This window comes from Argiope bruennichi, chromosome 2, assembly GCF_947563725.1.
Source record: "Argiope bruennichi chromosome 2, qqArgBrue1.1, whole genome shotgun sequence".
Classification (NCBI taxonomy): Eukaryota; Metazoa; Arthropoda; class Arachnida; order Araneae; family Araneidae; genus Argiope; species Argiope bruennichi.
Window position 1 is genome coordinate 119,160,289 of NC_079152.1, and position 25,444 is coordinate 119,185,732.

The following is a 25,444-nucleotide window of genomic DNA, read 5'->3' on the forward strand; positions in this document are numbered from 1 at the left end:
CTATGAGGGTTTGGAAATCCTTCATTAGATGTTTTTTGATAAATACTTGTAGACAAGACCTACATGTGGCAATAACGGTGCTAGAATTTGATTTAATTTGGAAACCTGGAAAAGTACAGAAATGGCTGTTGCATTAATAACTCTACCATTAAAAATACTATCAATATATCTTTTGTTTTGAATTGCAAAAAAGATATATTGGTAAAGAAGAGCTTTTATTTTTATTGCAGAACTGTTGTAATATCATTTGCGTCACTGCGACATTGTTTCATTCATAATGTAGCCATTTGCCACAATTTAAATTTTTTAATTTCTCAAAAAAATTAAAAATAATTTTAAAATTATATATAGTATGGAATAAATATATTAAATATAAATTATATGCAATTATAAAATTATATTGTAACAAATTATTTCTTAATTAAACATTTCCTGCAATTTAAGTATAATTTGCACATATATTTATAATCATCTTATGCTTTATTTCAGTAAAACTTTTATAACTGTAACTTTTACTTATATTTCCCCTGACTGCCATTCCCAAAGGAAGGCCACTTCTCTGGAGATGAATAGTTAAACGCGAGCAAATACGTGAAGGGAAAGGAAAAAACAACACACCCAACTGTTTTGCGAAGCAAAAACACAAAGCACATACAAAGAACTGTTGTTCTGGAAGCAAACCGCGCAGAGGCAGATCTTGTTAAAGCTAGCACAACAACAGAAAAAAAGGAAGTTTAAGAACACTTGTGCTTCCTTATTTTAGTACTTTTTGCACCGAAGAAGTAAAAGTTTCTCTTGAAGTAAAAGTGATTATGTAGACGTGATGGGAAGAAAAAGCATACTTTTTCGCCATTCCAAGAGTTTATTATCGAGTAGATCCAAGTCGACTCTGAAACTGCCATTTTGGATAACTTATTAGTTTGAAGAATAGCAGGGAATGCAGCTCTTAAAAGTTTGCTCTTTTAGAGTCTTAGGAGAGGTTATTAGCAGGTAAGTGAAAAGGCGACTGGCGCTAAACTTCATTGACGGTGCGCTAAAAATGCACTTTCCTAGTAAAGTATACCATCAAGCAAAATAAACATTAGTGTGAAAAGGAAGTGTATTCTGAATTTTATTAATTTTTTTTTGTTCGTAAATTAGATTATCAGTGATAAATTCGAGGACCACTTGAATAAAATTTCGTTAGCCAATAAAATTTCGTTAGCCAAATTGTTTTAGTTGACTTACTAACAAAATTTGTTCCAATTATATCGGAATTGAAACAGTTCTATAAAATATTATAAAATAACATAAACTAAGTAGAAATGTCTTGAAAAGTATTTTTAATTATCAGTAAATTACGTGGTCTCTTAGAAATCCCTCTACGAAAGCAACAGGAGCCGCGGTGGCCTGATGGTCAGGTCTCGGCTTCATAACCGGAGGGTTTCAGACTTGAGACCCGATTCCACGTCGTGTAAGCTGATATGATACACGCTAAATCAGTCGGTGCCAAACCTCCTCCTTCTATTGTGGTGTGGAAGTTTGGAGAAGAGTGCCAGCTTAGGTGTCGTCATCTGACCGCGATGCAAAATGACGAGGTCCATCCCAAAATAGCCCTAGTGTTTCTTTAAAACGGGCGTTAATATAACTCTTAACTAAATTAAAATAATTACTAAAGCAACATGCCCCCATAAGGTGATTAAATCACAAGTTGACTTCTCCCCGACTCGCCCTGAGGCACACACTTGGGTAAATCTGAATGACCAGATCACTTCGGGAACTATGGTTGTCTCCTAAGGGCCCTCACCGGACACTGTACAACCCCTCCTGTGGGAGGAACGTCCCGCCATCGGTGGGGGGTAGATGATCCCACAACACTTCTGTATCTGGTTGGTGGAGAGAACCAACCACCATACTGAAGACTTATCATCCTCATTTATGAGGTACATCCCAATGGGTTGAGATAAATCAGACTTAGATATCTCGAATCACTCTGGCTAGCAATAATACCACCTATTTTCATGTATCCTTGAGTCATGAACTTAGTGATATATGCTATACCAGGTGGGATTAATATCATGGCCCTTTAGTATTATCTCTCTGGCAGAGTCGAAATTTTGTTATCGGACCTCGTTTCAAAATGTCGAGGATCATCCAAAAATATACTTGCTGCTGTTTTATATCTGAACTTTGTGAAATTTAACTGTTTTGGAAGCCATTTTCCAACGACTGAACAGATTTCAACCATTGAACGGAATTTCTGTAATTTTGTGACATTTTTTGGCTCCAAATATCTCAGACGCATAAGTAATTTTAAAAACAACTATTATTAAATTACAATGGGTTAATCTCTAAATTCCCAGAACTATTTAATTTAACACAAATTTTATTTAAATAAAAACGTATACTTCATACATCCCCTCCCCCCCAAAATAACATGAGTTTGCTGCTTCTTCTAAAATAATATATAAAAATGGGGGGAGGGAGGAAAGAAAGAAAGAAATATGCTATCCCAAATTTAAGTTATCATGTTAGAACATTGTTATTTTGTAGTATAAATTTTGATTACCGAGAGATCAACTATAATTTGTTGATCTTTAAACTCTAATTTGTCACGCAAATATTGATGAATTGATCATTCGAAATATTTTGAAAATATAGATTGAACTTCCTGCCATGGAGTTAATTTATAATCTAAACAAAAAAGTTTTGAAATTGAATTTTATTTTATGTTTTCTACCGTTTCAGTCTAAAACCAATTTTTATAATTGATAATATTCATGATTTTAATATTTATATGACCAATTTTTTTCGACATCACAAGCTCCATACTCAAAACAGTATTTTATCTTTACATGACAATCGATTATATGATTTCTTGATATTGCAACATAAGACCTCATAAAGAGAGAACAAATAAGTGTACTTTGTCACAAATGTTGCTTTCCTTTTAGAAAGCTTCAGTAGGTTCAAAGAATCAAAACACGATATCTGAACTTTGTGTCTCGGTCAATTAACTGCACAACAAAAGGGATTTGGTTAAAACTAATGGACTAACACTCAAGGTGCATAATTCTTTCCATGGGTTGCGTTACATTCTTCATCACTTAAGGTTCATTTATGACAGCCATTGTGTCGACGGCTCTTTTTTCATTATACGTTTTTATTTAACTCGACTTGTTTCATGTTAGTAAACATAAAATTTTTTAATCAGTTTTTCAATCACTTCCTAAAGTGTTAAAATTGTGAAATTTTATTTAGTTATTTAGTTGTATATTTCAAATTGCGTTGCAATTTCTTAATATTTTCAGAAATTATTTATCAGTTAATCGGTTTATTTCAGATAATTTTTAATTTCGTACATGGATTTCATATTTACCTTACCCACGTAATATCTTCCAATTTAAAATGAAATGAATGATAAATTATTTTGAATGAATAAAGTCTGCATGAATAATGTTTTGTGTACCCTTCTCCTGATACCCGCTATTGAATTTATTTATTTTGGATACCTTTCTCTTGACTCTGGCGCTACGCCACTTCGGTGGATTCATTTAAGCGAGGGAGGTGTCTTTCTTTAAAATTCTATGGAATTAGAAATTGTGGCAAAATTTTACAGATTATTGCGATTACTGTTTTTTTTTTTTCTGTCTTTTTCCTTTTTTTTTTTTTTCTTAAAGATTTAAATTATACGCATTTTAATTCAACAGTGTAAATGAATGAAAAAGAATTAAAACAATTTCACCAATTCATATAATTTTTTAAAACTATTTTTTCCTTGAAAAGTATTTTGAAGGGCTTTCTTAGATTTATAGAGCATTTTAATAACAAGGAGGCTGGATTTATTTTGGGCTTTTTTCCCCACCCTAAGTGATTAAAAGCAACAACAAAATTATTCTACTCGCCTAAAATTGTAACGAGTTAATGTCTTTAATGGTTTTTTTTAAGAAAAAAAAGGGATGGATTTTTAATTTTCTTAATGCCTCTAGTCATTCATTTAGTTAATGGATGTTTTAATGAGATCCTATAAGCTGCAAAATTGTAGACAATTAAAATGCATGTGCAATTTCAATTGCTATTGTCATTTTAAAAATCTTCAGTTTTGAACTTTAAAACTTAGAGAAATGAACTCAAGTTTATTTGTTTGTCACGAATATTTTACGTAATAAAAAAGATGCAATTGAAAATTTTATGATTTTTTTTATAAATTCGATATGCTTCCTTAAACAATGTCGTTTGATACATGATAAGCAATTTATATTAGAAGTAATCTATGCTTATAATAAAGCTCAATGTGTGTGTGTGTATGTGTGTTGGCGCTGCACAGGCCAGACCGTTAGACCTACAGCTACCAAATTTGGTATACGCATACCTTGGATACCAGAAATGTGCATCTCGGAATGATTTTTTTGAATTTTTTAATTAGAATTTTAAGTAATTAAAAATTTAGCGAAATTGTGGCGTTTTACCGCTATAACTTCCGAAAATATTACTGCACAAAATTGATTTTTACATCATACTGAAGATAAAAAAAAATCTTTTCAATAATACTAATATTTTAACAAACAAATTAAATTTCTATTTTTAAATAATATTTAAAAAAATAATTTAATCACAATTTTTTTAGCAATTATTTCGCAAAAAATAAAAATAAAATTTAATCCGCACGAGCATGGTCAAAAAATTAGCTTTTATCAACGTATTGCCAACACATTTACAAAAGTTCTGATTAAAAAATAATTACTATGGCAAATTAAATCTAGAAAAACGTAATTCTCAGCACGTGACTGTATAAAACAAAATAAATAAGAAATGTGATATTTTCTAAAAAAAAATAAATGCAAGGCAAATGTTTCTATGATCGTTTGCAATATCTATATTACTAGTTCAATAAATCAGCTTTATTTAAGTAAAGTCAGCCATCTGACTCTCCGACCCGCCACGAAGGCACACGGATTTAAACCATAAAACTGAATGACCAGACCGCCGCAACAGCAACACTGGCGGGAACTGTGGTTGAGTCCTAAGGGTCATCACCGGCCACGATACAACCCTCCCCGAAGGAAGTACGTCCGGTCATCGATGGGAGGAGTCAGATTCCCCCACCTATTTGTGTACTCTCCAGGGTTTCGACATCCAACCACCATGCCTGAAGCATCTCATCCTCATTTTGAGGTGCCCCTCCGGGGGTTTATTTTAGTAAAACATGGTTTCATATATACAGGATATCCATTTAATTTCAGGCCTAATGGTTCATTTGTAAATATTAACTCCTGAAAATATTACAGCACAAAACTGTTTTTTAAATCATATTAAAATCCAAAACATTATTTATTTTTTCATTGATGCCAATGTTTTAACCTATAAATTAAATTTCTATTTTTAATGAATTTTTTAAAAAAAATATTATTATCATATTTTCTAGCAATTTATTTCGCACAAAATGAAAGTAAAAATTTAACCTGCAAGAGCACGTTAAGAGTGTATGAGTGCGTTGTCGTCACCTTGACAAAAACTCAAACTGAATGATTAAATTAACTCTTATTTCAAATTAAACCAAGGAAAGCGCAATTCTCAGCACGTGTTTAAATGGAAGCGTAATATTATGGGATAAATATAAAATGTGATATTTTTCGCATATTCCACGGCAGCTGATTACAAATTACAGTATACAGTACAATGAACAAATTATCGCAAGGCTTCTTTTATAAGGAGTTACGTGACTGTCGAAATTTGAAGTTTAAATATATATATTATTGAAGAAGTTATTAAGAGAGAAAGGTATATAAGTATTTTATTGAAAATTTTAGAAAGCATTACTCCTGGCGTACCAGCTGGTCGCCAAAGGCGGCTAGTTTATAATAAATATAAAGTAGCATTTAAGTTTAAGCCTAAACCAATAGAAAATGTAGGGTATTTTTGTTAAAGAAATGATTATCAGAGAATTTTTTCAAAATTGTACAAAAAAATAAATAAATAAAAAAAATAAAAGAAATAAAATGGAGGGAAGGAGGTTATTGAATGGCTAACTGGTGCAGGAACAATGAATATAATGATTTTAATAAAACAGTTTTATGCTATCATTTATCAGTTAATCATATGAACGAGTATTTTCTTTTTATTTGATAAAATAAATTATTTTCAAGGATATTTTTGGGATTTCAATTATTATTTTCAAGAGATATTTGCAAGAGAAGAATTATTTTCTAGGATTTATATATTGGATATTTTTTCCGCGTGTTCTAATTTTCTGAATTGATTTTATTTTCGTATATTTTAAATATAATTAAATATTTGTTTCAGTGTCTGGCATGTGTCTTCCCATCCACGGTAAGGAGTTTTACCAGCCTTGCGAAAAAGACTCCGACTGTGGCACTGGCCTGGAATGTGTAGATTCGGGGAATTACGCCCCTGGGAAAATCTGTCAGATGGAAGGAAGATCCATTGAGAAAAGGGGTGGATACAGTAAGTTACTTTCATTTCCCTCTTCACCATTTAATAATGTTATTTATACATTAAAAAAAAGGTAATATTCATTTGTATATGTCCTTTATAGACTAAAAAAAACTACTGAAGAGATTTTATTGAAATTTTGCATAAAGTTGTATTGAAACATGCAGATGTATCCTTCAACTTAGTTTTTAATTCTTTTATTAATTAAAAACTATTTTACGCCCCTATATAATTTGCGCCTCCATTTTGAATTTTCTCTTTTTTTTCCCTACGGCGATGGTGAAGGCTGCTGATTCTTTTCTCAAGCCAACGAGGCAAGGCCTCTGCTGGCGTGGAAAATTATTCACGCATGCGCAGTTTGTTAAACTGTTTTTTCCGCTTATAGAGTTTTAGAGATTGCGCTATTTTAAAATTAAATTTATGAAATGTAAAATTTAAAGTATTATGACCTTTGAGCCATGCTTGATCATTGTCGTGTCATTTATCTTTGTTCCATTGAATATTAATAATGGCCTCATCGCTACAGAATGAACCAAAACGGAGAGAGCAACCAGCAGTTATTTTATTTTGTGTTACAGAAGACAAAATTAAGAAGAGAATGGTTGTTCGTTTTTTTACGGAAAGAGCCTTGAAATTCACTGTGCGTCAAGCCTCTTCTGAAATAGAATTCGGGTAAATTTCAGACCTGCCTCTGTAAGTCCATAAGGGATATCCTTCTTCTTCTTCAGAGAGTCCTTCAGAGAGGCACCTTCTTTATGGCGTAGTTTGAGCTTGGAGAGGGGATCACATGTCAAATGTCGCCTTTGTTGTCTAGTTCTGATCAAAATCATAAGGACCATCTACAAATAGCTTTTTTCGTAGCTTCAAAAATGGAAGTTAATATGATAAAAAATAAATCATACATTATTCGCTTTTTTCGTTCAAAATTATGAGATCTGTTTACAAATAACTCTCTCGTAATTTCAAACTAGCTGAAATAGTTACGAAACAGCATATTACTAGGGATTGCAATACCGGTATACCGGGATACCGAATACCGGTATTTTGAGCCATTTTACAATTTCGTAATACCGGTATTCAAAAGTTTAAATACCGGTTTTTCGGCATTTATTAGAAATTTTTTAAATTGTCTCCACTATATGTTCAGGGATCGCCAACATAGCAAAATAGTATACGTTTTTGTTTTTGTCTCCCTAACTGGCGAAATTAATTAGCTCATTAATGGCTTAATTAATTGCTTAAATCTAAATTAGCGAAACATGGATTATCCCTGAAAGAAGATATTGTATCCATAACGACTGATGGAGCAACAGTTATGAAAAAATTTGGAAAGTTGATTGGTGCAAATCAGCAATTGTGCTATGCTCATGGAATTCAATTAGGAGTAATAGATGTATTATACCAAAAAAAAAAAAAAAAAAGAACAGAAGAATCAAAATATTGTGGATATAGAAACTTCGGATTCCGACATTGAAGAGAGTAAGAGTGAGAGTGATATTGACAATGAAGATAATGACAATGTAATTGTGGAAGTTGATATTGCTAATGAGGATGAAATATTAACCCATCAAGAATGGCTTCCTATCATTTATAAAGTTCGAAAAATTGTTAAGATATTTAAACTTTCTCCTACAAAAAATGCCCTATTACAAAAATATATACTAACTGAAAATAAAACAGAATATATGTTAATAATAGATTCTAAAATACGTTGGAACAGTTTACTCGTAATGATGGAACGGTTTTTGAAATTTAGAAATCCAATCCAAAAAGCAATAATCGACTTAAACCTGCAAATTAATTTTTCAGACAGTGAATTCGACTTAATATCCAGAACTATATCAGCTCTACTTCCAATAAAACTGACTATAGAGGCATTATGTCGGAGAGATTTTAATTTATTAACAGCTAATGCAACAATAAATTTCATGTTGCAATCATGAAAGAACAGCACACATCACTATCTGAAGAATTATATATTACATTGAAAAATCGCACAGAAGAAAGGCATACCGAAATAGAAAATGTCTTATGGTATTTACATAATTATAAGGATTTTAAAAATGAAAATGAAGAAAAGAAAATAATCAATTCAAATATGATTTAGTTTATAAGTAATTTTCTTACAATTTTTTACTCACAAACCTATCCACATTCAGAAGAATTCGGTTCAGTTATCGAAGATTATGATGACACTAATGTCGATAGTGAAAAGGAATTGTCTCTTGAACAAAAATTAGAATTAGCGATAAATAAAAAAAATTCAACGAGCCAAAATACAATACAGAAATCAGCTATATCCTAAACCATCCGACGAGAAATCGATTCATTTGAAGATGAGGAATTTAGAGGTAAATGCATGGAAAAAGTATATCGCGTATTGCTAACAGTATCACCAACTAGCGTAAATGCCGAAAGCGCGTTTTCGACAGCTGGTAATTTTTACACAAAATTACTTTTCAGCTTTAATGACAGTACAATTAATGCCTCATATTTTTTAAGATCACATTTCAAAAATTTGTAATTGACTGTATAGTGATATATATAGTGATAAGACTGAATAGTGATAGTTACACTTTTTTTGTGATTTAAATAAATAAGTTGTTCCTTTACTTTTTTGCGATTCTTTATATACTGTTATAATTTATAAGTTCCATATTATTTTTTGTGATATTTACCCTTTCTAATAAAACTGGCAAATAAAACAAAGAAACACCTGTGTTTTCTTTCTTTTTCTAAAATTTCTAATACCGGTATTAAAACCGGTATCCCGGTATTAAGATCTAAAAAATACCGAATACCGGTATTGAAATTTTGGTTCGGTATTGCAATCCCTACCTATTACCTTAAGATCTTTGTCTATTTAACACTGGAATGCGGTCAATACGCGAGCAACAAATGAATTTTTTGAGAGCTTTTTCTTACCGATTAAAAACCAAAATTTGATTCAAAATACTATTGTAATCGCAAAACCACTTACCGAAGTTCATATCTTAATTACGTTTTTATGTCACCGCGTTTACTTGCTTGTGAAAGGTGAGACAGATAGACGGTTTACCTTTTGACGCATTTGGTTCCAAATTTGATTTATATCACACACTTTAGATGTTAAATCTGGGCACCAAATGTTATCCATATAACTCTCTTTATTTTGTAGCAATCGTGTTTACTTGTAATCATATAGCGGACAGCTTTCTTTGATAATTTTTTTTTTCATTATTTGATATAAATCTTCAAATTTGGTATAAAATCTATATGCCGAATTTTATCCATCTAGTTCAAAACGTTTTTGAATTATCTGTTCGCAGAGAGACAGACATATTTCCAAAAATATATTTTTTGAACTCAAAGAAGTCTGAAACAAGATAACTTGCCAAAATCTGAAATTTGAACTTTTTGATGTTTACAATATTTTCGCTTTGTGTACTTCGTATACCCGAAAGCACAAATGACGTTAATATAGTTAATCTAATCATATATTTTTCTCTCTTCGCGATTTAGAGAATTCCATAATTTTTTTTTTCTATGCAGCATCTCAATTAGTTCAAAAGTTCCAATTAGTTCCGTCACAAAACCTTTATGACAAAAGACTTATCCTCTTAATCATCGTCACAAAGACATCGAATGATTGCTTTTCAAACTTATAAGCTGACATAAAATCATTGCACGATGCTATAATTAGACAAAAAGATTATGCATAATCCACAAACATACCAACTTTTCGATAGATTCTTAATTGAATCAGCAGGACAGCGATTTCCAGAAATGGATGGCGTCATGTAATTAGATAGTAAAAAAATTCAAAACAGTTAAGTAGTTAAATGAAGTTTGATAATTTTATGTGTCGTGTAGCTGTAAAAATGGCCATAAAAACAAAAGGAACTCCTCAGAAAAAATGATTTTTGCCACATCTAGTCAAAGTCAGACAAGGAAAAAAGATTACTTGATGTTCAAAGCAATTAGGCAGTGCATTTCGGCATGTATTTTGATGTAACGATGGATGAAAAGGGTGGGATTGGAATGAAGAGTTATTTCATGTTTTGTTTTAGATATGTCAGTTTTGAAACAATCTGAAATCAAAATAATTACACCACATTGTATAGTAAATAAAAAGAATAACAGATTTTGCAAAATTTTATAAAATAAAAAGTAAAAATGGAAGGAGGACCATGAAAAATAGTACATTAAATATTTTAAAAAAAAATCAGATTCTCACGATCATATCTGTTTTTTCAGCTCGCATGAAATATTGTAAGATGTCTCCTGTTTCATACTTGTTCTTGATATGCTAATTATTGGCCACTTAAGTTTTGAAAATACTCGACACGATTAAGTTTTGCTGAAGAATTGGAGTATTATGTTTCTATGGTCTTTCAGGAGCATTATTATAAATCCTCAAAATGTGGAAGAATTTTGATTAAATATTAAACATTTCTTCCACTTCTATTTGACTGTAAACATTAATCAAAGAGTTTCTGATTGATCGGAAAGGCAATTTGATATGATTGCTATGGCTATTCTTTTTCGCCATTTCTTTTGTTATACGTTGATTTTATTCCTTAAACAAAGGAGGTTTCATATGAAAGCATAGTACATTCAATTTAAACCATTTTTCTTCCCCAACACGTACATAATTTAAGTAAAAACATTTTCCGTTGTCCGAAGAAGAGAATGTTTACTTTTTATCACTTTTCTTCGAGGAAATTGCATTTATTTCTACAAATTGCCTTCGAAACTCCAAAGTGCTTCACTTTATTATTGCGAGTTTTGAACAGTGTGTGGGCGAGTGGAAAGAATGAATTTATGAATCAATTTTGATGATGGATTTTTAGATGTAAAAGAATGGAAAAATGTGTTCTTTTACTAATAGTTACAGAATGCATTTTTGCAAAATTATTGTAAGAAAAGTACGAAAAGGTATTTATTGTTGTAGTGCAGATTTATTTAATCTTCCCGAGCATAATTTTTCAAGTGCGAAATTTTTCCACCAATGTAAGTCTACATTTATATAAGAAAATAGATTATTAATTAAAAATAGGTTAATTATAATAATATGGAATTAAGGTACTTTTGTGTCATTTTGAATAAATAGTATTACCTCCACACTCCGATGTCATTGTCCCAAATTAAGAAAAAATACTCCAAAATTGGAAAAAAATCGGATATTGGGTGGTCATAGATATCCTAAAGTGTAAATGTACAATTTCTGCCTTTTTTACTGAAAATGATAAATTAGGGAACCATATTATATTTAGTTTTCTCGAAACATTTTATGGTGCCTGTGCAGCTAAAATGACTTTTGCTCTAATAAACATCACAAAATAAACTAGCAAATTTATTAACAACTTCGTGAGAATTATATTATTTTATTCGAAGATTGGTTTTTATTTTAATTAAGCAAACAGAAATTCTCTGATTCATATTTTACTTTTAGTATAAATACTAAAAAGTGATGAAAATAACACGGTCTACAAACGGGAGTTCAAATAACATGCTTTATTTTGTTCACTACATTACTATTAAATATAGCCGGCGTCCTGGCATAGGGGTAAAGCGTTTTCCTCGTGATCTGGGCGTCCTGGGTTCGAATTCCAGTTCGGGCATGGTTGTTCTTCATCTGTGTTCTATCTGTGAGGTGTGTGAATGTGCCCCACTGTAAAAAGGGGCTGTGCAAGCAAATGTGTGCGAGTTTCATGAGCTAGAAGTCAGACTTCTGTTCTCGGGTGCTCAGGGGTCTTTACCCTCAGAAGCTACTGCACCCCCTTTCCGTGGTAACGCGGACACGGCATCATCATCATCACTATTAAATATAAAATACATGTTAATATATTATGCTACATTAAATGGGGATATTGTATATATATACACTAGAAAATCGAAGGGTAACATCGTATAGTTCTTTTTTATTTTTATTTACGAGATATATATTACATTTACCCTTTAAAGTGCCATTTTTTTCTAATCATATTATGTTAAAATATTTTTAGGCTTGAAATTAGAATAAGAAAAGGGATTCATTTAGCTTATTAGATAAATTTTATTTGATTAATTAATTAATTTGGTTAATTAATAATTAAGTAACAAATCAAGACACGCCATTTTGTCTGAGATAAAGAACTGAAGCATCTAAGTTTCTGACTTACTAAAAAAAATTGTCAGAACTTATGCCAACCTACATAATTTAATACAAAGATTGATAAATTTGCTGGGAAGAATACTTCCCACGGCCCTAGAAAGGGTTAATCGATGTATTTCAGCATGATTAGTTGGCAGAGGAGTGTGTTTTCTGAGAAAAGAAAGAAAGGAGAGCGGATTACATAGAAATTACAGGGTTGTAATAATTACGAATGTGTGGAATTGGAAGCAATTTTTTTTCCTGCTTCTCTATGAAGAATTCGTGACGAATTTGGTGTTACGAATAAAAGAAATGTGACCAGATTGCCAGATTTTGACTCATGGATGGCTCTGAACTTATCAAAATAGAATGATATTCCCCAATTCCAACTCATCAAGTCTGGCTATATTCAGTAATATTATTTGATTTTATTTATTTTTTCCTTATTAATCTTATTTTTTATTGTTGGAATTTGTTTCGAATTTAATCGAATCCAATCTTATTAGATCCAATTTATTTATTTGTCTTTTATTTAAATATTTTTTTGTTTTATTTGCCCTTTATTTAATATAATTTGTATTTATTTATGTTTTTATTATTTACATTTTTATTTACCATTTTTTTTGTTATTTTTTAACGTATTATTTATAGGACACGCATGTGAGACTAGCGCCGACTGCAGAAATGACTTAGGATTTTGTTGCCAGGAAGCTTCGTGGTCTTTCTTATCTAATTCTTGTCAGCCATACTTAGAAGAAAAAGTTTGTATTGGAAACCTATCAGAGGACGCCGCTGTAAATCTCCTACTTTTCGACCCAATGCTACAACCCAGGCTGGGATAAATATTCAAAAACAAGAGAAGAGTTTTAGTATTCACGCGATTTCCCATAGTTATGTCTAATAAAATACTGGAAATAGATTGATAAACACAGCGTAACCGCGGTAACATAAATCTGAAGGAAAAGACATTTGACAGGAAACTTCAAATGTCAGATGGCGATTGTCTTCACAAAGTACTAAAAAGTAACGCATTTAATTTATTCAGGTATATAATTCTTAAAAGATTTTATTTTCTTAATTAAAAATTCAGTTTTATAAAATCAAGAAAGGACCTAATTTGTCAATAAAGATTTGCTTTCTTTATATTTGTTTTATTATTTTGCTTTCTGTTTTTGTTTATTATTATTTGATTTCGTGGTCATTGTCATTTCCACTCCAAAATCAATAATCGTTTCAAATTATTACGCTTATGCGCCACATTCAGTTTACAAAAGTTTGCATATCGCAAGATCCTTTTATGAATTTTGATGAAATGTAACAATAGGGTCTACATAATAAAATTATCCGATTAAACATTTATGTATCAACTATTTACAAATGGTGAACTATTTGCCATGAAAAGCCATTTACCAGCTGCAAGAAAAAAAATGTGTAAAATTTAATTAACTTTGAAATTATATATATATATATATACAGGGTGTTGCCGAATTTGACCGACAAATTCAGAGAGGTGATAGTAGGCATCAAGAGGATTAAGATTCACCATACAACATGGGGTCCCAAACGACGTTTAGTAGGTGAAAATCGCAAAAATACAGGGAGTCCGAAAATTGTTGGAAACTGTAAAAAATTAATAAAAAAAATGATGTTTGAACTATGAATTTTCTTTTAAGCGAAAACACATTTTAAAGGTTATTTTTCACATATGTAACAAGCTGATTTGATGAACCAGGAGGTCGTAAATTACTGACAACGAAAAAGTAGTTTATAACCCTTATCTGCAAAAATATTAAAACTTGAAGAAAAATAAAAGCTTAAAAATGTAAGGAATTTCATGCTATTTAATTTGATATAAGCATGCAGTATGAAAACTGGGGAAGTTTTAAGATTGTCAAAAAAATATTATATATATATATATATATATATATATATATATATATATATATATATATATATATATATATATATATATATATATATATATCAGGAAACATCGGTACCGATGTAAGCAGAAGGTGTTGTCAAATTCGTAAGATAAATTCAAAGAGTTGATAGTAGGTAATAAGAAAATGAAAAATTACCATAAAATATAGGGTTGCAGTGGCGTTTATTCGGTGAAAATCGTAAAAACAGGCGTAGAAAAGACGACGCGCTTGGCGAAGAGAATGGCCCTATGAATGCACGCGCGTACATGAGTGTGTGTGTTTGTGTGCGTGCGTGCGTGCGTGCGTGCGTGCGTGCGTGCGCGCGCGTGTGTGTGTTTGCTTGTTTGTTTGTGTGTGTGTGTTTGCTTGTTTGTTTGTGTGTGTGTGAAATATTAGTTTGAAGAAGCAGTCGAGGAGTTCTTTAAGGAATTTTATTCTTCATGATTTAAAGAAATAGTCCAATTTTGATCTGTTATCAAGATTCTTTGTCAAAGTCTTGACGAGTGCAGTGCAACGAACTGATTAAGCAGGGATGAAGCAAGAAAAAGAGACAGTGAAAAAAGATTTTGGAATTTATAAAGTTTCAACAAAAAATTACCGACAAAATGTTTTGGTTCTGTTGAAAATAATTAAGTAAATAATAAGTCAAAATTTAAAAAGCCAGAATTCCAGTGGTTAGGAAATAATTTTTAGGACGTACATTAATTAGAAATTATTACATACACATAAAATATAATCCTACCTACCAGTTTTTTTTAAATATAAAAAGTATATATTCCGGCTGTATGCTTCTTGGATCTTTGTTAAAAGCAAAGGATGTCATAACCCATAAACTTTTAAAGAGGTCAAATTGAAGGAGTACTTAATTAGCTGGAACAAGTGCGAGAAAAGCATTCCAGCTTTTAGGCATTTCTAGAGGTACGGTGTCTAAAATCAAGACAGCATTCCCACAACGTGGCAAGACAAATCTGCAAAGCAAAATGGTGAATGAAAGAATTTGAGTGAAAAAGACCGACGAGTATTTAAATGGATTGTAAAGTTTCAATAGAAAACAACAGCAAGCAAAGGGATCAGTTCAATCAGCATCTGGATTCTCTAGTGTCAATAATATCATCTTCTGCTTAAAACAACACTGTTATAAAAATGTTAGAAATGTATTAAAACAATGTAAGTGATATAATTATTGTTATCACTTGAAGCTAATTTATACACTTCTCTTTAGAATGTATAATTAAGAAGCATAAACATTAGATTGGAATTGAGTCATGAGGCATCAGGGACACGTGATACGTAATTAAACGCTTTTCCATGGTTAAATGTTGCATAAAATGACACGATATACATGTGCCTGTAATTTAATACCTTATTCTAAACGTGGCTTATATTTTATGGACACTTTTTGAGCATAAAAACCAATTAACCATTTGACTTTCTATCACTACATTGCAAAAAAGAAAGATAATTATTGTAAGGAAATGTTTTTTTTTTTAAGTTTCAGCTGAATAATTACAAATTATAAAAAGCATAGATTACAAAAAATTAAGATGTTTTTAAGTCTTCATTATATTGTGTGTATTGCTTTTTTTTCAGTCTTAAATAAGAAAAAACCTAAAAATGAATCCTGTTGTGATCAGTTTGATTTCTTCGGATGTTAAACTATTAATATGGAATGCTTTTATTTAATAAAAAATTCCCCTTGTTTTTGTGACTATATATAAAGCATGAATTTAGTTAAATCAGTCTATTACAAATTTTTGAATAATCAAATAAAAGCCGAAACGAAAATTAAATTTTAAAAATTTATTGAAAAGGAAGAAAGGTATTGTACTTAAATAAAACTGTTGTGATTAAAAAGATAATTTGATTTTAAGATAATGCAAACATTGTTTTTGTAAGATAATAGTTTTGGAAGATTGAACATCGACTTCCATAAGCAAGTTAAAGCGATTAACTATCTGGTGTTAGTTAAACCTACTTTTGACCTCGATTTTCCTGTTTGAAACCTACTTTCTCTTGGTTTATGTATATATATATATATATATATATATTGTTTCGGAAATTCCTCCAAAAAGTTCATCCCACCATTGCCACCAAATGTTACGGACAAATAAAAATCCGTTAAAATCCGACGACGGGTTAGCTTTGTAGTGGATGTATAGTGTAAAACGATGAGCAGCCTCAATAACAAAGGATGACATTTACTTACAAAGACGACAGCCGAAACGCACGCAAGCAACATACAGCAGCACATTTTGAACAAACAGCAGTCCACAAGTAGTAATAGTACCACAAGTAGTAAACTACAACCACAGCATACAAAACGGCCAGACAGAAAGCAGGAGGAGGGAATCTACGTAGTTGTTCTCCACTGTCTCTCAAAATTCCTGCTATTCTTTACTCCTCTCTTCGCTTTAGCTGTATCCATCTGCCGACTCACTACTTTGCGACTGGCTACTCCACACGCAACTTGATGTTGCTTCTATAATAAACTCCAAGATTCGGCACACAGTTCAATTCACCAATCGTTTGAGCTCCACTCAACGCTTGCGCTTCGCTAGACTGATCCAACAAATTCGCCATTGATTCGCTATGCAACTCTATACCAAATTCACGACTGTCTCCAGTTTGGACTGCGGGCCTTTTATATCTTCCGGAGTAGGGCAAAGAAGGTTCTAGAACAATCAAGCATATCTCAGCTCCTATTGGTTCTAACGCCGAAATTCTTAAAGATTCTAGTATCGTCTATTTCGTCGCGAAGTTGCCAAATGGTCGCCAAGCCCATGGGTTACTGATCAGACATCCCATCAGCATCCAATAGAGCTGATTATAAAACTATCTTTCCTATGATGAAGCCAACTGTGCTGGGGTGCAATATTACAAATTCATAACAATATCTCTTGACTGAAAGGACTTTTCGGAGGTCCTTATCCAAAACATTTTTAATAGCATTTTGCAGCTCCCTTAATAAGTAAACGAAGCGTCCAATTCAATGCAGGTGTAAAAACTTCCAAAGGTATCTGAAATTAGTACGATGATTTATTTACATTTGACTGTGGCCATTTTACAATAAGTAGTAACAGCGTTTTCTGTACCACATACGTTAGTGTTTTATATAGATAAATATATACTCATGTACCTTTTTAATTAACTTATAAAAAGTAAAATTTTATCAAGCACTAGACGCTTTTGACTCTCAGCTGGCTTTTTACGAATATATTGATTGTGTTTAATTTCAATTAAATTTCTTATGCATAATTTGATTTAATTCCTTGAAAAAGCTTTTTCGAATATCAAACTAGAATCGTGACATTAGAATGGTGTTATTTTAATAACCTCACATTTGTATATCATTAAACCAACCTTTTTAATAGAGCTAAGTGCAAAATGCCATCAAACTGTCTGAGTCGTCAGTCTATCTTCTAATTAAACACTGCTTTTCGCCCTATCGTAACTTTTCTTATTCTTCAGTTTAGTTACTTATATTAATATGCCATTTTAAAGCAACATTAGGACGTATCTTGTTACTTTGAACCGTAATGAGATGATGATGACTGCGCCTAGGCTGGCATACCCACCTCTCCAAGATTCCGTGACGCACTTGCGGGCAGACGTTTGGTCCCGCAGGATGGATTTGGTGTATACCACGTATCTTGGATGATATAGAACCTCGAACCTGGAGACCTCCGATCCCAAAGCCATTACCAAGCCAACGCGGTCCTCTGTTTATATTTTCTGCTTTATATATAGATAAATTTATTATTTTAATACGTGTAGTCACATGACTCGCCTATGATTTACACCTACTAATTAGATGACCCCTTCTCTATTACAATTCAGAGATGGCAAAGATAATTGTCTAATTTGACAGATGACCCGTTCATTCGTGTAAAGTTAACTTCTTAAAAATAATTTCAAGGGATTTTCTTATAAATATAAGATATTTACTTACAAAGTAGTATTTGGTACAAATCTGAGATATTGTTTAAGCACGAGCTAAGAGTCAGAATATGGGACAAGTCTAGCTAATATTGGAAGTATGCTCATCTTAATTAGCTAAACCTTAACATAAGCATATCTTTATTCCCATTTGATTCTTCTCTCCATTGAGCACAAACGTTACATACATAAATATACAGTGGTGGCCAAAAGTGTGGACATTTTTTGAAAGTTTCATGTTTTTCAACTTTGCGTGCTTGTAGAATATATTAATTTTCATTTAAATACAAATGTTTATATATCAAATTGAAGGCAATTTAATGTAAAATTTAATAACAAAAACAGTATTACAATATCTGTATTACAAAAAAAGTTACGCTCATTTTAGTAAGATCTATCTTAGATTTGCATTTTTTTAAAGTGATACTTACACAATCAATACTTAGTAGGATAACCCTTATTTTTTAAGACAGCTTCACAGCGTCTTTTTATCGAGTGAACGAGTGTTTGGAGTTCATCTTTCGTAATCACATGGTGTCAAGAATCAATTATAGATTCAATAAGTTGTCTTTTATTGGAGGGAGGTTTTTTTCGTACAAGAATTTTCAAACGTTGCCGCAAATTTTCAATTGGATTGAGATTAGGACTGTTCCCTGGCCATGATAATGCATCTATGCCTTTATTTTGAAACCATGCTTTGCATATTTTTGCTGTGTGGCATGGAGCTGAATTCTGCTGAAAAATAAATGGTGATTTGTTGGGGAAGAAATCCCTGATGGAAAGTATCAATTTTGGTTCCAGGACAGTTTCGATGTATTTTTTGGCATTCAGGATGCCATCAATCACTTGAATTCGGCAGACACTATCTGCAGAAATACATGCCCAAATCATGGCATTTGTTGTAGTTTTTATAGTTGCTTCAATGCAATCAGGATGAAGTCCTTCACCTACTCTACGTCTCACATATTTTCTACCATCACTACCAAAGAGCTATATTTTAGTCTCATCGCTCCAGATTACTTGCTTTCATTGATTTTCTGACCATTTAATGTGTTCTTTTCACTTAACTCGTTTTTCGAGTCGCTTTTGATTTAAATATGGTTTTTTCCTTGGAATTCTAGCTTGTAGTCTAAATCCTGATAACCTTCTTCTTATTGTTCTTGAACTTACTGCAATACCCGCTGCATTCATTTAACATCTAATGGCATCTGATGAAATTTTTCTATCTTGAAGGCATAGCCGTTTAATTTTGCTATCGGCAGTAGCACTTGTGCACTTTTTTTGGCCTGATTTGGCCTTATTTTCCACTGATTTCGTTTTTTCATAACGTAAACAGAACTTTCGTACACCAGAACAAGTCACTGAACCACCAACTTGTCTTGCAATTTCAGCATAAGAGAGGACAATTTCTCTCAATATGACAATTCGGCTTCTTTTTGTAGATGTCCAATCAGTTCTTCTTGTTGGTGACATTGTTTAAAATTAGTTTAATTAGAAAAAAGGACTTAAAATATTCAAAAACAGCAATACTCTATTTAATTGTACTTGTATGCATCATTCCGCAAAATATTTCCACAACAATAACTATTTTACATACCAAATAACCTAAACTATAGTTACAGACATTTGATGGGGTCCTCAGAACAGTGTTTGTGATTGTCTAGTACGCTTTTATTGCAAAACACGTCATTATTCAAAACGATTTGTGTTTGTTTGTTCTACTAAAATGAGCGTAACTTTTTTTGTAATACAGATATTATAATACTGTTTTTGTTATTAAATTCTACAATAAATTACCTTCAATTTGATATATAAACATTTGTATTTAAGTGAAAATTAATATATTCTACAAGCACACAAAGTTGAAAAACATGAAACTTTCAAAAAATGTCCACACTCTTGGCCACCACTGTATGTGCTTTTTGTAGACTGGGTCTCCACTTACTCTAATTCCGATGTCATTAATTCTATTATCCAAATTTTAATTATGTGCTCTAGTTTTAATTGTTATCTCTCAACATTTTTTCTTGCGTCTCTTTTATTTCTTAATTCTTAATGGATTTAGTGCCGGGGCCCTTGCGTAGGTGTAGCGCATCTTCCCCGTGATCTGGGCGTCCCGGGTTCGAATCCCGGTTCAGGCATGGTTTTTCTTCTTCTGTGTTCTATCTGTGAGGTGTGTGAATGTGCCACATGTAAAAAGGGCTTGTGCAAGCGACTGTGTGTGAGTTTCATCTTCATATGAACTAGAAGTCAGACTTCTGCCCTCGGGTGCTCAGGGGTCTTTATCCTCAGAAGCTACTGCACCCCATTTCCGTGGTAACGCGGACACGACATCTTCAATAGATTTAGTTGATAGAAAATACCATCCTAAACTTTTCGGATTTTCAAACTGTTAGCATCTATCACTGCATTTAAAATTTTGCCATTTTATCTTTCGTCACAATTTGTTTATACTGAAACGCATTATTTTTTTTTTTAAGTTTCTAAAAATATTTTACGTAACTATCCTTTTTTAACCTTTAAAATCTTTACCTAAATATCTTCCACTTTTACTCTTGCCTTCTTCTTAAAGTAGTTCTCTCTTTCTCTCTCTTTTTTTTTATCATTCAATCAACCCTACATTGAACCTTGTGCCAAAAATTTTCTTCCTACTACTGTGCAACTTTATTAATACAATTTTGACTCTATGACAACTTTATGAACAACAAAAGTGAAAATGAGCCTGTGTGTGATATCCAAGCTAGATCATTTTGTCATCAAATTTGGCACAAATGAACTTTGGTGAATAGGAAAGTTATCTTTAAAATATTGTATTAATTTAAAATTAAACGAAATTTTAGCGTTCATTTACTATTGTTTCCAAAAATACTTATATACAAAATAATCTTTGCATATTAGTATTAGTATTACATCATGTTATTCCAAAAATTGGCACTCGCTTTTAAATGGTAATTTATTTGTCAAATAATTTTTTTTTTTCTAAATTTTGACAATTTTTAATAAAAATTTTTGCATAATTTTTAGCAATGCATTTCATTGTTCAAATAAAATTCAAATCGTTTTCATTGTTTTTCAAATATTTCATCTTACAATTTTCTCCCATTATTGAAAGAAAATCACAAGATTAAAAAGGACATTGTTTCACCATTGAAAAATTTTACAAATTATCTGTTTAATTTTTATGAGGAATAAGAAAATAAAAAAAGTAGTATTAGGGAAGTAAACGTACGATATAAAATAAATTTCCCTTACTTTTTACTATGTTGCCATGGGACTCGACAACATCAGAAAGGGTCATGTACACAATAAACAGAACAGGTATTGAGCCTATTGGAAAAGTTCGACTTTGCTGTCTATCACAATTTAATTCTTAAAAATATTTTAGTGTTGGAATTATGAATGTAAAGCTATGCATAAGTAATTTAATCAAAATGAAACATAATAATCAATATTCCTGACGAAACAAACTTGTCTTTTAATAAATTTGTCACATTTATTTGCAGATGACGAATGTATAACGAGCGCCGAGTGCGACACTGGGAGAGGCCTATGCTGCCAGGTGCTGAGACGCCACCGAATGGCTTCTAAGAAATTATGCCACTACTTCTTAGATCCCAAGAGCTGCATAGGGGAGGTGCAGACGACCCTCCAGGAGCTCAAATATGTTCCGAATCCTTTCTTCAAAGCCAGGCTCGGATAAGGTTACTCTGCTAGCTACGGAAGAGACTCGTCTTTTCTTTAAAATATTACCCATTCATTTTGATCTGTGAAAGATACCATTTAAAATATCTGCCAGGAAACAAGCTTCGGAAATGAAAATTACAGGTGTTAATTTACAAGTATTTAATCCTTATTAAGTAATTATCATAAGACATATTCTGTGTAATATCATGATCATGCTTTCTTATTCACTTATTCGATTTTTTTCAGTAAAAATAGCTGAGTGCAAATCAGTAGACAGTAAAAGCAAATCAATTAATATACGTAAAAGTAATGTAGAAAGATGACCATTCCTTTAATGATATATAATAAAATAATTTAAAATACTAAATTTCTTCCTACGGCAAATGGTGAGAGAGATTTTCATTTATTTCTTGAGAAATGCAGTATGTTTGGGTGGGCCTTTTCATATAACATAGAAACAAAAAGGGTAAATGAAAAATTCATTATGAAATAAAGGGAAAAGGTAATTAATTTTCAAAAACTCAGATCTTTCACAGATTATATTAATTTCCCCTATCCTCTTTTTTATCTTTCACTATGAATCTCTGTACTTCAAAGTTCACCATTATCTGTATCTTGACTCTTTCAGGCTGAGAAAATAAACCCTGATTGTAGTTTTACTTCTTTTTTCTTGTGAAATTTAATACTTACATGCTGATTGCGTACTTTCAGTGCAATAAAACCTTGGTTGTCAAATTTCGTGAAAATAATGAAAAAATAACCTTGAATAGAACTTAGCTCTTTTGCTGATTTCATTTGAGCACGATTCTTTCGTATGTACACTAAATTAAGCATTCATTAAGCATAGAAAGAATTAAAAAAAAATCACTGCATAATACGGGTACAGTCTGTGAATGCATACAAATTAAAGAAGAGACTAGAACAGACTTAAAGGCATGCTCATCTTTTAGAAACTATTTTAAAGACATATGTATCTTTCAATTGGAATTACAAACAACTCTCCTGTAAGAATAAAAGAGCAAATTAGAGATAGAGTACAACTTATACTTATAGTGTGGAATTCAGCTAATTCCATGCTAACACAACCACAATAAATATTCTATTTATCCAAGAATTCGAGTTAAGAAAAACTGGATCTAAAAAAGAGAAAACTCTAGAAAGCATTTTTTAAAATTAAAAATGGCAGAAAATTTATTATTAATTTTAAATAGTTTAAAAAAGCAATTCATTATTAATATTTAATTTTAATTATTAAAGCAACAATAATTATAATTAAAAATGAATACGCTTTAAAGTAACAATTAATTTCATTTAAATACTAAGCAATTTGAAAAAAGCGAATCTTACACAGCACTTTCATTACAATACATACACAATAAAGCTTTGAAATAAGCAGTAAAATTCACATATAATATACCCAAGTTATGTTATATATGAATACTAGCCGCCTTTGGCGACCAGCCGGTTCGCCAATCTTAATGTTCGTTAAAATTTTAATAATTAAATATTTTATGCAATTCCTACTTTAATAGCTTCTTCATCAAAATATTTTAAAACTTCAAATTTTGATAGTCATATAATTCTCTCACAATATTATAAACGCCTTCAGTCATAACGTAATATGTATCTCTCTAATTTTCTGTTAGTTCCCGTAGAATTTATACTATAAATTAAAGTGGAAAGGATTAATCTGCAATTAATATAATAATATTTTTTACTGAAACAAAGTATTTTTTTGTAATATGATTACTGAAAACAGTCACTGAGCGTTTAAACTTTATGGGCACTAAAGAATATCTTTCCTAATTTATGTAATATTTCAAGAATTTGACAACAAAATATTCTCAGATTCATTATGACCAGAACGATTAATTAACAATGTTTAATTTTAAATGCCTCAAACACTAAGAAAATAAAACGAATTGTTTAAAATAATCGGTTGAAAACAGGTTAAAAAAAACTAAAAAAACGATGTACTTAAAACTATAAGCGTATACAAAAAATATATAACTAACATAAATACAATTTAATTACAAAAACATGCAACTAACCTAAAAATAATTTAAATTATCCGTGGATAATGGTTGTCATGTCAACAATCAGAACACAATGCGCATGCGTGAATTTTCAACGCCAGTTACGGTAACGCAAATGCGTGAGTTTTTCTACGCCAGTTGGGGTAACGCTATGCAGATTAGACATTTTTAATTTTCTTTATTCTGTTTTATTTTAATTCAAAAGTACTTAAGAATGAATCTGAAAGATCGATTCATTAACAATGTTTAATTTTAAATGCATCACACATTAAGAAAATAAATAGAATCGTTTCAAATAATCAGCCGAAAAATCTTAAGCCTAGCCTCATGACTGTTGGGGGGAAAAAAAACTGAAGCCGTACTCATTTGGCGGTGGGGAAAATGAAAAGATTTTTTTGGCGGGAAAGTTAGTTTTTAATGAATAATTAAAATTCTAATTAAAAATTCAAAAAAAGGGCTATCCTATCTTTTAAGTTAGATCAAACTGCACACGGTGTGCAAATTTGATTAGAATCGGTTAAGTAGTTTAGGAGTCCATCGCGGACAAACAACGTGACACGTAATTTATATATATTAAGATAACACAACTAGTTACCAAGTATGCTATATAACAAGTTACTAAGTAAAATATAAAGTTTTTTTACTGCTTTTTTTTATTGAATACTTTGGACGGAAGTAAAAATCTAGAGTGATTTCTGGATCTTAAAAAAAATTATTCACATACGGTAATTGAAGGTATAAGGAATGGAAATAATGAACACTGAAAAATAATTCAGAAACAAGAATAAAATTTTGGGATCTGAAATCAAATTAGCCAAGAAAAAAAAAAACTTCTTATAGGCAGTAATATATTACTACGAAATTTCAAGAGCAAGGGAAAACGAATTACCGATGGAATCAAGTAAAAAAGATGGAGTTAAACTAATTGCAGAGTAATAGATTGTAAATCTATTATTATACTAAATTTTATAACAGAGTTACTTAAAAATGCAATCAAAATTTATGAGTTTCCAAAAAGTTTAAGAGATTGAATTACAATTCTAATTCAAAATATCTGATAAATTGTATCTTTGATAGACAGGATCAGAAAGAAAACACTAATTTATGAATTTACCAGGAATAAGAATTCAAGCATACACATATATACATCCATACTATCAAAAAAATTGTAATTTTGCAGTTAAGTTAGCTATGATATATTTCTTATAATCGTCTGAAAATATCGTCACCAAATGACCTATGAAGATGTTTTAAAACGTTTTTACAAATTGTTTTGATTTGTGCGTGCGTGCGTGTGTGTGTGTGTGTGTGTGTGC

The 25,444-nt window shown here is 31.3% G+C and overlaps 1 protein-coding gene across 1 annotated transcript in view; it reads left to right on the forward strand.

Moving 5' to 3' along the window:
- Positions 1 to 13,690, forward strand: part of LOC129989186 (ITG-like peptide) — a 59,444-nt gene extending 45,754 nt beyond the window's left edge. Inside the window, exons 3-4 of the mRNA XM_056097565.1 lie at positions 6,283 to 6,444; positions 13,199 to 13,690. Coding sequence (XP_055953540.1) covers positions 6,283 to 6,444; positions 13,199 to 13,389 — 353 coding nt within the window. The 3' untranslated portion in view covers positions 13,390 to 13,690. The remainder of the gene's footprint in view (positions 1 to 6,282; positions 6,445 to 13,198) is intronic.
- The last annotated feature ends 11,754 nt before the right edge of the window (positions 13,691 to 25,444 follow it).